General features: G+C 40.3%; 1 protein-coding gene across 1 annotated transcript; it reads left to right on the top strand.

Moving 5' to 3' along the window:
• Nucleotides 1–2,535: 2,535 nt before the first annotated feature.
• On the top strand, nucleotides 2,536–15,152 carry LRPAP1 (LDL receptor related protein associated protein 1). The gene is made up of 8 exons (XM_040593088.1): nucleotides 2,536–2,754; nucleotides 7,798–7,942; nucleotides 8,337–8,461; nucleotides 9,848–9,968; nucleotides 10,899–11,057; nucleotides 11,585–11,667; nucleotides 13,950–14,126; nucleotides 14,430–15,152. The coding sequence occupies exons 1-8, from the start codon at nucleotides 2,575–2,577 to the stop codon at nucleotides 14,493–14,495; spliced, it is 1,056 nt and encodes a 351-aa protein (XP_040449022.1). The 5' UTR covers nucleotides 2,536–2,574; the 3' UTR covers nucleotides 14,496–15,152.
• The last annotated feature ends 6 nt before the right edge of the window (nucleotides 15,153–15,158 follow it).

Genomic DNA, 15,158 nt, shown 5'->3' with positions numbered 1-15,158 from the left:
ATTCTAACAGAAGCCCTGCACTGTTCTGTAAGTGCCATTGGACTTTCCTCTTTCTTTTAACTAAGACTTTCTCTGATCTCTTCACTGCTTTGCAATGTCATCCTCATTCCAAATCTCTCTAATTTTGTTTTTCAAGTGAGCAGAGGGCAGAAGACAGACTTCTGAATGTGGTCTACATTATGTTTTGTTAGAATTTATTTTTCTTTAATAAGGATAATAAAGAACAAATACACAAAAAGCAATGGTCTATCAACTCAGCTACAGCCCTCTGGAACAATGCAAACAACAGAGTCTGCAATAGCTTAACAGTTCCACTGCTTATATCAGTTTTGGCACAGTATCAGGGATTCAGATGAACTGCTTTTCAGTTCTGCTAGGAAAAAATTAAGGGAGAATTTGACCACAAGTGCACAGGAAAGGGAAACAATGGACCTGATTTTTCATTACCTCACACTGCATGTTTCTTATTTACACTACAGTGCACCCTGTGATGAGTTTGGCCTCATCAACAACAATGTAAATGCAAAGTCTCTCCACGGAATTCCACAGAATTATTTCAGCTTTTTACTTGTGAGAATTAAGCACTTGGGCCAGGACACACAAAACAAGACCAAGTGTGGTCACGTGACACAGACATAAAGGCACTGGAGAACAAGATCCAACAAGCCAGCATAAGCACTAACGGTGCTGCATCCCTTACCTATTAAAATTTTCTCAGTGTTGCTCAAAAACTCAAGCAAATAAATGCATAAAGCTATGCACAGCTATGCTCAGCGCCACAGTGGGAACCTGTAAGAGTTTATATAGCATACAGGCTGAACTCATTTGTAGAGCCAGAAAACTCAATCAATAGTTCAAATGACAGACAAGACGAAACCATCTGTTCCAAAATGATTAAACACTATGTATATACACTATAATAATGAGACTAAAAGAAGCTCTAGATCCTAAAATTGATGTGAACAGCTCTGCAATATTTGGGTAAGGTTTATGGGCTGCTTTTCCCATCATCATTTCACTATACTTATATCAACGCTTACTTCAGCTGCTCTTCAGTGCAGTACATACTGCAATACTTTTGCCTGCTTCTCCAACTTAAGACTGATAGCAACGGCTTCTAGGTTCATGTGACTGATAATCTCTGTATTGACTTAGGAAAATGCAGAAAAAAGACAAAATGTTTATAGTGCTTACAAGGCAAAAATGAGAGCCCAGTAAAATTCCTCCTCACGGCACTGTTTTCAGAAATCTCATTCTAGTTTAGGCAATTTATTTGTTTTCATAGGACTGATTTATAATGCACGAAAGCTTGGTGTTGACAGTACTACAGAGATAAACTTTAATTTTCTCAAGGTCATACATGAGATCTGAGCTGAATTTATGAAGTAAACTTTTGCTTCCCCCAGCTAGACTCAGGCAAGCAAGCCTAGCACTAACCTTGCTAAACGAACTCAACACAGAAGTTCCCAGCTATGTCAAAGACTCTGTACTACATAAGCTCTGCAGTGTGCAGAAGAGGATTCATCAAGAAGACAAGAGAAGGAACAGCTTTCTTCACCACCTTCCCCTCAGAAACACCCACATGGAGTGTGCTCTCCATACCCTGCACTTCTTTCATAGCAGCATTCAATTTTAGTGGATTTTTTTCAAAACTGGGGAGGATATATCCAACCCTGGATTAAATATTGAGCATTTTCACAGCATCGTGATTTTTTTTTTTCTTAATACAGCTTGACTTAATCGCCTCCAAAGATTTCCCATTGCCTACTGCACTTCTTGGCTGCCTACCTGAGGAGGAAGCACTGTGAGAGGAGGTCAGTGCCATGCAGGACAGGGCACTCCTGCCCAGGAGCTGCACTCTCAGGACACACCACCAGCCTCAGTGCCATTTCCCCAGCTCACTCCTCAGTAACAACCCACCCTACTCATTATTACATTTCTCACAATCCTTCCTCTCCCCACATCATCAACCCCTATGTGCTGTCCTGGGCAGAGGTGCCCTCCACTACCACCTCCAAGGGAGGGTAGAGTCCTTCTTCCCCTCATAGCAAGTACTGGGGAACTGGTCCCCATTCTGGCCTTCCAGCCCTCCTGAGCTGCCTTCTGTATACTTTTCAACATTTTACTAATATGTGAAAACTTTGTTCTGTCGAAGGGGTGATGTTCAAACCCATCATGTCTCCCTTTCCTCGTACAGCTAATGGCAGCATCTCACTGAGGGACACACATGGTGCAGGAGAGCATTTTGTGTAGTTAAGACAGACCAAAAAAAAAATATATATAGTCACTGCCACATTGGGCATATTTTCACATTTTGTGAAGCAAACACAGAAGAATGACACGAAGCCGCTTAAAGAGGAACAACACAAACCTAAATCTCTTACGCTACCCAAACCCCAAAGCAGACACTGGATTTTCAACCTAAACTGGATTTTCAGCCTGTTTTTCTACACAGACGCCCCTTTCCCTCACTGAGGAGGGCGCGCAGCCCGCGCCCCAGTGGCCGCCCGCCGGAGGCTGAGGGCGGGAAGCCGTACGGCATCTCGGGACTCGTAGTTCCCCGCCCGGCGCGACATGGCGGCGGCGCAGGCTCTGGCGGCTGTCGGTGCCGCGCTCCTCCTTGCTGCTAGCGTCCAGGCCAGCAAATATTCTCGAGAGGCTAACGAGGGGTTGGCGGCCGCCGGCGCCAAGCGGCGAGAGGCCGGGGAGTTCCGGGTGGTGAGGCTGAATCAGGTCTGGGAGAAGGCGCAGCGGGTGAGTGAGGCGGCGTGGGAGGGATCGGCGGCGGCGCCTTAGTGGTGGTGCTCTGGCTGAGCTCTGAGGGGGACCCAGGGTCGGGCTTGGCCGCTTCGGACACTCCTTCCCTGTCAGCCGCCTCAGGAGATGGGGTGCGGCGGGAGAAGCGGCGCGGGCAACGGTTGGAGCGGTGGACTTGTGTGTGAGGAGAAACCGAGGCTGTCCGGCCCGGCGTCGTCTCGACAGGCCCCGGCTTGGTGTTGGGTCTCCGGGCTGCCATGGCTTTTGTTTGGTGTTCAGGCCTGGCTGCCCCTGACGGGCAGCTCAGAGCAGGAGCCACACCACCTTGCTCCATGGGTGCTGTCCCAGGCGACTGGGAATAGTGGTGCTGTGTAAGGCCTTCTCTCTGGAGGTATCTTCTTCCTCTCTCCAGCTATATGTATCTGTGTCATGGGCAGTGTTACTCTTGCCATACAGGCCCAGGAAGTGGAAGAAAGTGTTGTCCCTCTGGTACCATGGAGGAGCTGAGACTGGCTCCTGCACTTGCTGGTTCAGTGCTTTAGCACTTTTGTTAAGGGGTGATGCTCTCATCTGTCAGAACGCAGTGGCCTTAATTCCTACTTTGTACAGGACAGGAGTTCACTGTACAGGAGAGTAAAAAAACCCTGCACCTTTGTGGTTGTGTCACTTTAATTTATATCAAGTGATACAGTCACGTGTGGAAGGACCAGCAAATGGGCAAATGGGTATCATCATTGCCAGATGAGAGCCTTAATTTTGACAGTGATACTTGAGTTTCTCTCATTCTGAGCTAAAAAAATATTTAATTAAAGTGAAAATACAGTAAAAATATTTAATTACAGTGGAAATATTTAACTACAGCTAAGCAGAACAGCACCAACAGGAGCGGAGGAGCACACCCGTATTATCCCCTGAAGATTGTCAAACTCTGTTAGGGTCATGGCTGGCAAAGGTTCAGTTCTTTCAGGCAAAGGAATGTAGTTAATATTAATTCTGAATTTTCTGCATCCTGGACCCAGCCTGAACTATTGAGTTAGAGGCAGGACAGCCTGATGTTCAGTCAAAATACAGAACCCCTGCCATAATGCTGCCTTCCAGTGTGCCAGAAAAAGGTATCAAAAATACTTCTTCCCTCAGTGGGAGAAGGATGGGGTGAAGGATAGGGCAGTTTGTGATAATGAAACTCCAGCTGTGAACTGACAGCTGAAGAATAAACAACATGAAGGCTAGAAACAAGCTATAATAGTAGTATTGTCAGTTTGCTCTTATTTTTCCAATTACCTCTTTTTTAATTTTCATACCTGGATCTTCTGGAATTCAAATTTGAGATGCTTTACGTCATCTACATTAAGATGCTAAAATGTAAAATGATATTAACTCTGTTAGAGTGAAGAGCTAAGCTTTAGTAAATTCTATATGTGTGAGCCAGATTTTAGAGACACAACACCTACTTGAACTGAATTTGCTACCATCTAAATTTCACTTTTGAGTACAATCAACACTCAGCCTGTGTTTCAGAAAGTGATTTTTCAGTATGTCTGGGCAAGGTCTGAAATAAGAGGACAACTATGCCTGTATGTTAGACCTGCTTTGAGATACTTGTGTGTGCCAGTGCTGGACTCTCTTCCCTTCATTTTGGTAGTGGTGGACATAGGACTGAAAATAAGGAACCTCTTTGTTTTGACGTAAAAGATGGGTATTGCAATTCAGCATTTCAACACACAGTTGAATGAGCAGTCCTTCAGAAAGCCCCAAAACATTACCAAGTGGGAACCAGAAGCTGACAAGCCAGAATTATTTCCTGTTTGCTGAGGTAGGGAGGATTTGATCTTTCTCCAGTATCTCTTTTCAGAGGTATATGTTTTATATAAAAACTTTAAAAAGTTATTTTAGTAGAAGAGTTCTTAGTCAGACCCTAATTCTGTAGTTAATTGAACTAGTGACAAATATTATGTAGGTTTCACAATGTGTGTGGTTACGCCTACTAGTCTCTAACAATCCATTGTGCTGGGGTTGTTGCCATTGGCATAGTTCTAGCATCACTTGTTATCAGGGCTTCCTGGCCATCCCAAAGCAGCAGTGGACTCCAGGATCTAGGGCATGTTACACCTTAAAAATTTGTAGTAAAGAGCCCTTTCCTCTCAGAAGCATGGTTGTAGGTAATGATATTGCAGGTAATGATTGTAGCAAGGCAAAGAGCAGATGATGAATTGTTGTACTGTTTCACAGCTTTCCAGCACTTATTCCCAGAATTGCCAGGTACCTGACTTGGGTGTTAATGTCCAGGCAGCATAAGGAATAAGGAATGAGCATAAGGCACTTGGTGCTTTCTTATTTAATCATTAAACAGCTTTTCACCTCTGCTTCTTGTTAAGTTATTCAGACATAGGACTAATGTTAGTAAAGCAATGTGCAGTCTTACCTGTTGACATTTTTTACCTGGTGTCATTCAGGGTCCTACATGAGATGGCCTTGAAGGAAGCAGTTCTTGAACTATATGCTTTAAATTAGCCTATGTATTCGTTTCAGTGCTATATAAATGGGACAGACAAGGGGCTTCCAACAGTTTTCAAATGATTTATAATGTTTAAAAGGACAGTTGCTTGAGTTTCATATTAAATTGTAGTAAGAATCATAAACAAATTATTGGAATTGGGAGAAATTAACCTTTTTTTTTTTTTTTTCCCTTAAGCAGCAATGGGCTTAATGTAGTTCCTTAGGTTTTATTAAGAGTTTAAAATGTTTGATTGATTATGGGATGTCTCCAAACTCTATGTTTAGAAGTTCTGATATTCTTCTCTGGAACTTTCAGAAAACACAAAACTGTATATGTTTATGAGATTGCAGTAACTGCAGAGAGTGTTTAATGTAAACTGCATTATGTAAACTACTTTATACAGTAGCACGTCTCTGATGATAAAGTCATACATTCAACAGATTGTATTTTCCTGGTTTTGCAGTACTTGGAAGCTGAATTAATTGTTACTTAAGTTATTGCTGGTGATTTTTTTCCTGGGTTTGCTCAGCCTAAATACATCTTAAGTCATGGTATTTGAATGCTGACATTAGAGTACAGAATTACTGAGATGATCAGTCATTTCCTTCACAATTTATAGGAAACTTTTCACTCAGTCTTCCTCCTGGAAGCATCACAGTGCAATTCTTGACGAGTAAAGCATTGTTACTCAGTGCCACTGCAGCAATGACACACTGGCTGTCCAGGCCATCCTGCTTCAGAAAAGCAAATAAGTACATGATTAAGTTTTTTTTACTATATTGACTATGATAAAAATCATAAAGTGTCTCCTTCTAAGTGCTTTCCTTTTATTAAGCAGTTCCCCAAAAGCAGATGGTAAAGAAGAAAACAGGGATGCTCCTTTGCTTTAATATTAAAGGGATCAGAAGTTTTAAAACATTCTATAAATTTTATATTTACCTGTGATTCTAACTACTCCAGATTTTATAGTAAATCATTTCAGTGAGCCAAGTGGAAGTTACAGGAAAAAAATCTTAGCTTAAAAATTAAAATTATTATATTCAGTAGCACAAGACTAACTATTAGGACAGCCTAAGCTGAAAGCAGAAAAATAATGTGCATAGGTTCCTGAAATCCTGTCAATAGGAATTTAGGGTATTCACTCAAAATAGTGACATTTTTCCTAGTTACTTTCAGATAACCTGCTGACATTCAAATGAATGGCTGAATCTTTTCAGTATCATTCTGATGTTTAAAAATAATACTGAGTTCTGAGTCCATGTTTATTAAACATACTACTTCCTCACTAACAATTAGATTTTTTATAATCTGTAATCTGATTTTAATGACAAAAAAAGACTCCCCCCCAGTAAATAAGCCTATCCTAGGACAGATGAGCCTGGGTGGTTCAGAGCTGGAGATGAGCTCCCAGGAGCTGGCTGCTCAGTGGTCAGAGGTAGGACTCAGGCAGCTCAGGCAGAACTGTACTGGAAGTCACACTGCTCATGTTTTTTGATCTTCTCTCTTTGGGCTTTTGCTTACCTCGCCTTTTTGTTATTAATATGCATGCACACACACACAAAATAAGTTGTGAAGCACTGATATGGTTTGTTACATATCTTTGTTTTAAAGTGAATAACTAAAGTGTCTAAAATCTAGAAGTTCGGCCTCAACTTACAGCATTGCTGCTTAGCCAGCTGCTTATTAGTCATTGTCTCTTCCTGTTTTCTCTATATTTCACGAAATTTCAAGTTGACCTACCATTCATTTAATTATTTCTTTTTTTCCATAGCTTCAACCTCAGTATCTTACCTTTTTGTTCTGTTATGTGAGTAGGAATATCTCTAGGTTTTGTATATTTTTAATGCACATCAACCATGTTAAGAAGTGACCTTAGAAAATTTTGCACTTTGATCATAGTAAATGAAGTGGCTCTCTGACCTGTAAGGCCATCCTCAGTGTCCTGGTAGTCTGCAAAACCATACTGACAAAGTTTACTGACATGCTCTAACCATATGCTTGAAGGTGGTCTGCAGGAAAGCACATATGGTGGCAATGGTGTATTGTTTCAGAAATTTGGTTATTATTGCCTTCTGTGAATTAATGAAACTGAATTGTTTCAATCATTTTTTTTTTACATTCTTTGTTATCGGTACTGGACATTTTAAAGGTAGAATAATTTTTAGAAGGTGGTCTCATTAAACATGAGGGGAAATCCCGTTTGAACGTTACTTAAAGGAATACTAAAGACAGATACAAATTTTTAACCCTTAGGTAGTTTCGCTGTTGTCCAAGTAGCTGAAGAGCTGAGAGAGAAGGCTACGTGATCACTGTGTGTTAACAGTAGTACTCTGGGTGCGTAGTCATATTCATAGGCAAGAGATGTTATGTATGCAGTGGCTTATACCTTAAGGCCCTTAAAGTCAGATAGATAAGTAGCATTAGAGTAAAAGAAAAAAATGCGGTGCTATGCTGTCTACACATTTATACTGACTTCTGAGGTAAGACTGCAGCAAGAGGTGACTCCACATAACTAAATACAAACCTTTCTCTGTTCTTGTTAGCTTCATCTCTCTGCTGTGAAACTGGCAGAGTTGCACAGTGATCTAAAAATACAAGAAAAGGATGAGCTAAGCTGGAAAAAATTGAAGGCTGAAGGGCTAGATGAAGATGGAGAGAAAGAAGCCAAACTCAGACGCAACTTAAATGGTAAAGTATATCTTTGAAAGAAGCCAAACTTAGATGCAACTTGAATGGTAAGGTATACCTTTGCAGAGGTTTAAACTTTGCCTCAGGTGCATACATAATTAAGACACCTGTGTTTGTGTTTGAACCATTAAATAGCAGGTTGTCTTTCCGGACACTGAGCATACCCAAGTTCTTTGGAGGTCAGTAGGGAGCTGCAGAAGGCTAACAGATTCCTTTGCCCCTGATGTTTTCAGAAAAGATCATTAAACTTGGGACCTCTGTGTCTTAAAACTGTGAAGTTTTTCCACTGTGAGCTGCAAAATCCTCCTCTGCAAGTCAAGGATGCGGCCAGTGTCTCACCTTCCATACATCCATAGTTAGTTCTAACGTTTCTATATCTTCTATTCCCTTGCAGTCATTATGACTAAATATGGAATGAATGGAAAAAAGGACTCTCAACTAGCTGATACCAACTACATTAAAGATGGTACAGAAAGCGATACACTAGATGATCCAAGATTGGAAAAATTATGGAGCAAGGTGTGTAAGGTTTCTGGGAACTGGAGCATAGGAAATCAGTGTTTCTTCATTGAACTATTGTCTGTGTCTTCTGAGAGCCCGCAGACTTGGAAGTAAATAGCTTTACTAATCTGCTTTTAAGTACTGGCCAAACTGCTGTGGTCTGTGGCTCACATCTTTGTGCTCTAAGGGCATCCCACCTGCATCCAGGTCACCAGGTGTGGTAAGTTGTCTTTGCCAGAGAAAACACCTGTATCAGTCTGCGTGGGGGGTAAGATCCTGGGTCCACTGAGGACAAACAGAGTTTTCCCTTAAATTTCACTGAACTCATGGTTTCCCTTTGTGTGACTGTTAGAGTGTGTGGTAGTATACCTGTGGTGTTTTTCCTGGTTTTATTGTTTCTGGACTTTTTTAAAAAGATGCATTTAAAAAAGAATCATTTCATAGACTGTTTAAAAGTGAAATGTATAGTGGGAGGTGTTAAATGAGGACTTTCCCAACCTGTTATTCAAGTGAAAATTTCCAGAATTTGCATTAATGCATAAAAAATAGAAAGTGTTATGTCAGTCTGGGCAGTTAAAACTAACGAAGTCATAGTCTTCAAAAATTAAATAAGTGAAGTTTTAAGAAACAAGTAGTCAGGTACAAGAAAGGAATTCTTACACCAGTCTAGTATGGTGGTAGTAAAGCAGAGAAAAAGGTTTGCTGAGATTTAAAATGTTACTGTAACTAGATACAGCTCTGTCAAGGGACATGATGTCATGTGCTTTGAGGAACAGTAAAGTGCGTTAGATAGAAAATTCCCTAAGCAAAAAAAAAAAAAAAGGTTGGGGCTGAATAGGTGTCAAAAACATTCATTTTTGATCATGCATTGCAGCAAGTAAGTTATTTTTGTGGCTAGTGACCTAGCTGTGTGACCAGTGCTTCCCTAATTGCTAAGAAGTAGTCTAGTGAGGAACATTTCACTGCAGAGCAAATGCACAGTAGTGAGGAAATCTTCACTTACCAGTAAAGATTAAGTAAAGACTGTCCTTAGTATCAGGCTGCATCCCTCATGCAAACAAGTCACCTTACAGTAACATGTGGACCTCCAAGACGCTTATTTCTGTATTAAATTGTTTCCCATGGAATAGAAACGACAGACACTTTTCACTTGGTAGTCCATAGCAGGTCTGGCTTTGCAAGTCTGAAGTAAACTTCCTTTTGGCATGATTAAAGCCACCATATCTGTCAGTGTCTAAATCCTGACCTCAAACTAATATAAAGGGATTTAAAACGAAAGATCTTAGGGAAGAGCTGGACTTAATGATTTTCTAAATGTGCTGGAAAGTGGGAAGAAGTTTCAGCAGTTGAGTGCACTTAAAAGCACTTGGCCTGGAAAGCATAGTGAGCTCATGTTTCTTTCAGGCCAAGAACTCTGGGAAGTTCTCTGACGACGAGTTGGATAAGCTTTGGCGAGAATTTAAGCATCACAAGGAAAAGATTCATGAATACAATATTCTGCTGGAGACCGTGAGCAGAACAGAAGGTGCCTGAACATTTCTCTGATATTTTGACATCAGTACAACTCTTCTCTGCCCATTGCTTCCATTGTTTCCAAGTTTCTTTGAAACTCTTGAAGTCTGACATTGCTGTTAGAACTGCTTGCAGATTCTGACGTTTCCAGATACTTGCTGGGTTCTATCCTGCAGTAGCTGCCAAAAATCTTGCCAGCTAATAAAAATGTTGCCATTTCAGTTTTCTGGTTCTGCCTGCATTTCAAGCAGGGAGGATACCACCAGATTAGCAGTGATGGCTATAGTAGTTTACTGGAAATTATACAGCAAGCTTAGATCCACTGCTGCAAAATGTGGTCCTAAAGTCTGCAGAACATGCATGTTTTACTTTACCAGCTGGGAGCACAAGAGGATATACTTGATTATCTTAGGCACCTAGCCTCAGGTGTATTAAAGCATCGAGGATCTGAATCCAGCTAGCTGTACTAATCCTAGCTAAAATTGTTAGAGCGAAAGCATTCTAAAGCTTATAGGCAGTTTTATGTTTGCGTTGTAGAGTCTAAGCTGGAAGCTGCTGGAATTTATTTCAACATCAGATGTCCTGTTTGGTTCATAAAATGCCCAGGGAAGAGGGCACCGGACTCATCAACCATCCCTATGCCATTTCCTTGGGATATTGCTAACCTAGGAAAATAAGAACGTTTCCTTACTAAAATCTTGGCTGGTGGCCAACAGGAGTTAAAAGGCATTTCTGCAGTATTGCCCTCCAGAGCACTGCAGGGCACTGGTCTTAATATTGATGTGCAAAAGGAATTACTGCTTCTTAAAGTGTGATATTGATGCTTTATTTACACTCAGCTCAAATGCTATGAACTTAGCATCTTTTATTCACCTCAGATTTGAGGAGCTTTTGAACGATCAGGATTTGGCCCACAATTAATAACACTTTTCTTCTTCAACAGATATCCACAAAAATGTTATCAACCCATCTGAAGAGAACCTGGTGAAAGAGGAAATCTTGCACAACAAACACAGAGAACTCAAAGACAAGCTAAGAAGCATCAATCAGGGGTTTGAGCGTTTGCGTAAAGTCAGTCACCAGGGATATGACACAAACAGTGGTATGACACAGTTTTTTATGTATATTTGGCATTAATTTAATTTTTTGAAATCAAAAATCAGTGGGCAAGTTGTAAGATGTAGTCACAGTATCACAGTACATGGTGTGACCACAGTGGGCTGAAGAGATACAACCAGCCTGTTCTATCTAGAAGCAAACACTAGAAGCCTAGTAAAAGGATAGGGACAACCTGTAAAGAATATAGTTCTGTCTTTCGTGCCCATATGAGAAGGAATGTTAAACCTTCAGCCCCAGGAGGGCAGGTAAGAGACAACATGCAGGGTTGCCAATGCCAATACTCAGTTCTTAGGGGCTTACTGCTTTTTCAAAAATACTTGCTGCAGCAATAATGTAGTTTTACATTAGGTACTTGGATTTTTCTCCTTTTTCATTTAAATAGACCTATTAGTAATGTGGTGCTGAATATGTTTGTGTGTGTGTATGTAAGAAAGCGTAGTCATCTTTCATAGAAGCTGGGCATAAAAGTATTGTGTCCAGATTTTCATTGAGTGGTATGTGTTTTTTCAGAATTCGAAGAACCGAGAGTGATTGATTTGTGGGACATGGCCAAATCAGCCAATTTCACTGAGAAAGAACTTGAATCTTTTCGGGTAAGTAGAATTCCAGTTAGATATCTTACAGAAAAATATTTTCCCACGTAAAGAAATACTCAATGTTACTTTGAGTGCAGCCACTTCTGTATTGCCCCTAAGACACCATAAAAAAGTCATGCTTCTTTCTTAATATTTCATATATATAAACATGTATGTAACCAGTCATATGCATGGTTCTGTTATTATAAGCAATATGACAATTCTGATTCCCATCAAAGCAAGTGTTGCATATTTTAAATCTTTGGAAGATCAAACAAACTGCTTGTTTGATTGCAGTGCACCAGGTTTCCCTCTTACCTGACGTCTTAATGTAATTATTTCTTTAAGAAGCAGTGTAGTCCATATACCCAAGAATTTCCCTCTCATGCCCACCTCTTGCACTGCTAACTATATTGGAGCTGTGTTGAACTGACCCGAAAGTACCATGATAAAGGCCACTTTTCAGTGAAATACAGAAATTAATTCCTGTGGGGTTCATACTGGTTTTGTTTAGTTCAAATTGCATTGAGAAAATGTGTTTTTTTCATCTGACTCTGCCTGTTTATCAGAATAGATTTTGATTGATAGGCTGGAGAAATAACTTTTCAGGGCTTCTTCATGGAGTTGCATGTACTTATGATGTCTTATGCTCCAGGACATGGCTAGGGACACCTTGAGCTTCTTTTCTGGATAAGTTAATGAGAGAGTTTTAACTGCCTGGGACAGGGATTGAAATCTGTCTTAGGTATCAAAGATCCATCTTTCTTCTTTTAACTCGCATGCAGCCCAGTTCTCTTACGAAGTAAACGTTTTAATTACACTGATTTCAGTGGCCCTGCTTTTAAGGCTGTCAGAGGAAAGCCTGCTTGAAATCAGCAACAAGGCTTCTGCTGACCTCAGTGGGACATTTTAATCAGGATTGTACAGTTGCTTGAGAGGTAATTTGGCCTTCATATCTGCCGCGGCGAAAAAGAAAGACCCAATTCCATAAGCAAGAACATGTATCTGCTTACTAATTTTTCTGGTTTAGTAGAAATCTTCATTCATACAAACTCTCTTCACCAGACCAAATCTGTCTTGTTACTGTGGATGTTGGGACATCCTAACAAAAGTAAGACAGTAAGAATCACAGTGAAACATCTGCCTATTTATAAAGTCCATTAAAGCAGAATTAAAGAATTAATGTGCTGATTCCATTCAGCCTTGCTTGAGTAGCTGAAGTTGTGTCTTCTCCTGACTAGACACAGTACCAGCCTTCTTAAGGGTTTCGTAATGAAAGATGCAAGTGCTGCTCTGCTGGTACATCATCTGAGATTTATCAGAGCAGCAAAACCCCAGACTGAGGTCCTGAAGGGAGTATGTAAAACAGACTGGAGTGTTCTACAGCAAAAGGAAACTATTTTGTCAGAAATGCTGAGAAAAAAACTCTTTAAAAAACTGAAGATTATCTATTAGGATGATGGATTTTTATTTTTTTTAATTGTTTTGAGAGGAATTTTGTCAGCCACCAGGATTGATACCAGTGACCAAAGTTAAGTGGGCTCTGTCAAACAGGGATTTCACTGTAGGGTTTGTCTGAGTTTTTCTCAGTAATGTAATGCGTAGAACTGCTGCCGTAAGTGGCATAACACTTTGAACTCTTCCCATACTTTTCACAGAGGACATGTCCCAAGGCACAAACTGAATTTACTGCCTCAAAGCAGCAAAACGAGCATACTTCGGTGGGCAGAGACATTACTTACTCTTTGCTCCCCCTTGCAGCATACCAGGTTGTCTGAGGATCTCTCTGATAGATGCCTGAACACCATTGTTAGTCTGGCCACTGTCTTTGGGGCAAACTAAGAGGGCTTTGAGTTTGTTAATTAATTCATCCTATTTCTAACTCATCATAACAGGTGCAAAGCCAGAAAACATTTAAGTCTGAGCAGAAAATAGCAGATTCAGGACCTGATTTTGAGAAGAGGCTTCTCTTAAAAATTGTCTCCCTCCGTCCCCCTAGTCCCCTACTCTGATGTATAAACTTTTACTCGGTATTCACTGCCGTCATCTCCTAGCACCTCATAGCTATCAGGAGTCTCATTTTGAGCACTCTGCAGTGGGATGTTTTCAGCACCTGCCTTCAAAATTGGTGTCTGGGTGGTGATGATAATGTATTGTCCAGACATTCTTAAGAAGCAGGGAACTGAAAAAGCCTTTTGTGCTTGACTTTGTAAAATAGCATTAGGGATGTCTTGGCAAGAAAAGAGAGACGAAGCCTTGGAAAGAAAGTCCTGTGAAGCTGTGTGTGTTTGCTGTCTTAGGAGGAGCTGAAACACTTTGAAGCAAAAATTGAAAAACACCATCATTATCAGAAACAATTAGAGATTTCACACCAGAAGCTGAAGCATGTAGAAGGAACTGGAGACAAGGATCATCTGAACAGAAACAAAGAGAAATATGCCATGCTGGAAGAAAAGACAAAAGAACTAGGATATAAGGTCTGTATAGATCCAGTGTACATACATGTTGAAAGTTTAACTCAGTAGTAGAGGGTATTATCCAATGCTGATTTTTCATGCAAGTTGAATGACTTCCAAAGCGGGCTTAAGGCACCCCTGTGCTCCGTGTTAGTTCAGGATATGCATAATTGTGTTTTATAGACCTAATTCTAAAATGCCTGAAATTTCCCTGGTCTATGCTTTTCCTGTTGTCACATGTACTGATGGCAAAAACTGAATATATGATATGGACAATTTATTGTCTTACTAAAATTTGTGTGATGTGTTTTGTTTTTGTGTTAGGTAAAGAAACACTTGCAAGACTTATCCAGTAGAATCTCTCAAGGCCTTCAACACAACGAATTGTAAAAATTTGTTCTCCTACATGGAATCGGTCTATTAACACAAAACAGATGATGCGTTTTTTGAACAGAATTTACCAAGGAGTCCTTCTGAAATAGTAAGGATTGAACAGAGTTGTCCTGTAAGAGAATTTTTTTTTGGTCCACTTAATTTCCAGTTTTGTATTTGCACTATCAAATGATTAGATTAGATTATAATTTAAATTGCATATCTTGGATCATATAAATCTCACATCTGAATGAAGTAACAGCCTTTGAAATAAGCAGTCATGTCAAAAGGAAAAATACGGGAACTCTCAAAGGATTCCTGCTAGTAAAAAAAACACTAATAGTCAGGAAAGGTATTTGATCAATGAAAGCAAACACTGAGGTACAGGAAGTTAAAACAGAGGCCGGAAAAGTCTTTTATTTCAGTGCCTGGCCTATTATATTTCCTACTGAAGGTAATTAAAATACTTCTACTGACTGAGCAGAGGCTCAGAGCTGCATATGAATTGTCCATGTGAGAAGAGGAGGAAGAGGAAGGAAGAAACAAGTATTGAGGTCAAGTCACACAATTTAGTTACAAACTAACACATCTGAAGTTACTGAATGCATGTGTACAATTACCTTGTTCATGGTTGCTTGGTTTTGTTACACTTAGTCATTAAAAAAATCAAAACGATACTGG

This window comes from Falco naumanni, chromosome 1, assembly GCF_017639655.2.
Source record: "Falco naumanni isolate bFalNau1 chromosome 1, bFalNau1.pat, whole genome shotgun sequence".
Lineage (NCBI taxonomy): Eukaryota > Metazoa > Chordata > Aves > Falconiformes > Falconidae > Falco > Falco naumanni.
The sequence above is the reverse complement of the archived record's forward strand: the minus strand, read 5'-3'. Positions and strand labels throughout refer to the sequence as shown.

Bases quoted from the DNA above. Each gene is read 5' to 3' on its own strand.
- LRPAP1 (XM_040593088.1), top strand. From the start codon at position 2,575: ATGGCGGCGGCGCAGGCTCTGGCGGCTGTCGGTGCCGCGCTCCTCCTT. The intron at 7,943-8,336 runs GTAAAGTATATC...ATTCCCTTGCAG, and splicing joins ACTCAGACGCAACTTAAATG to TCATTATGACTAAATATGGA. The intron at 8,462-9,847 runs GTGTGTAAGGTT...TGTTTCTTTCAG, and splicing joins TGGAAAAATTATGGAGCAAG to GCCAAGAACTCTGGGAAGTT.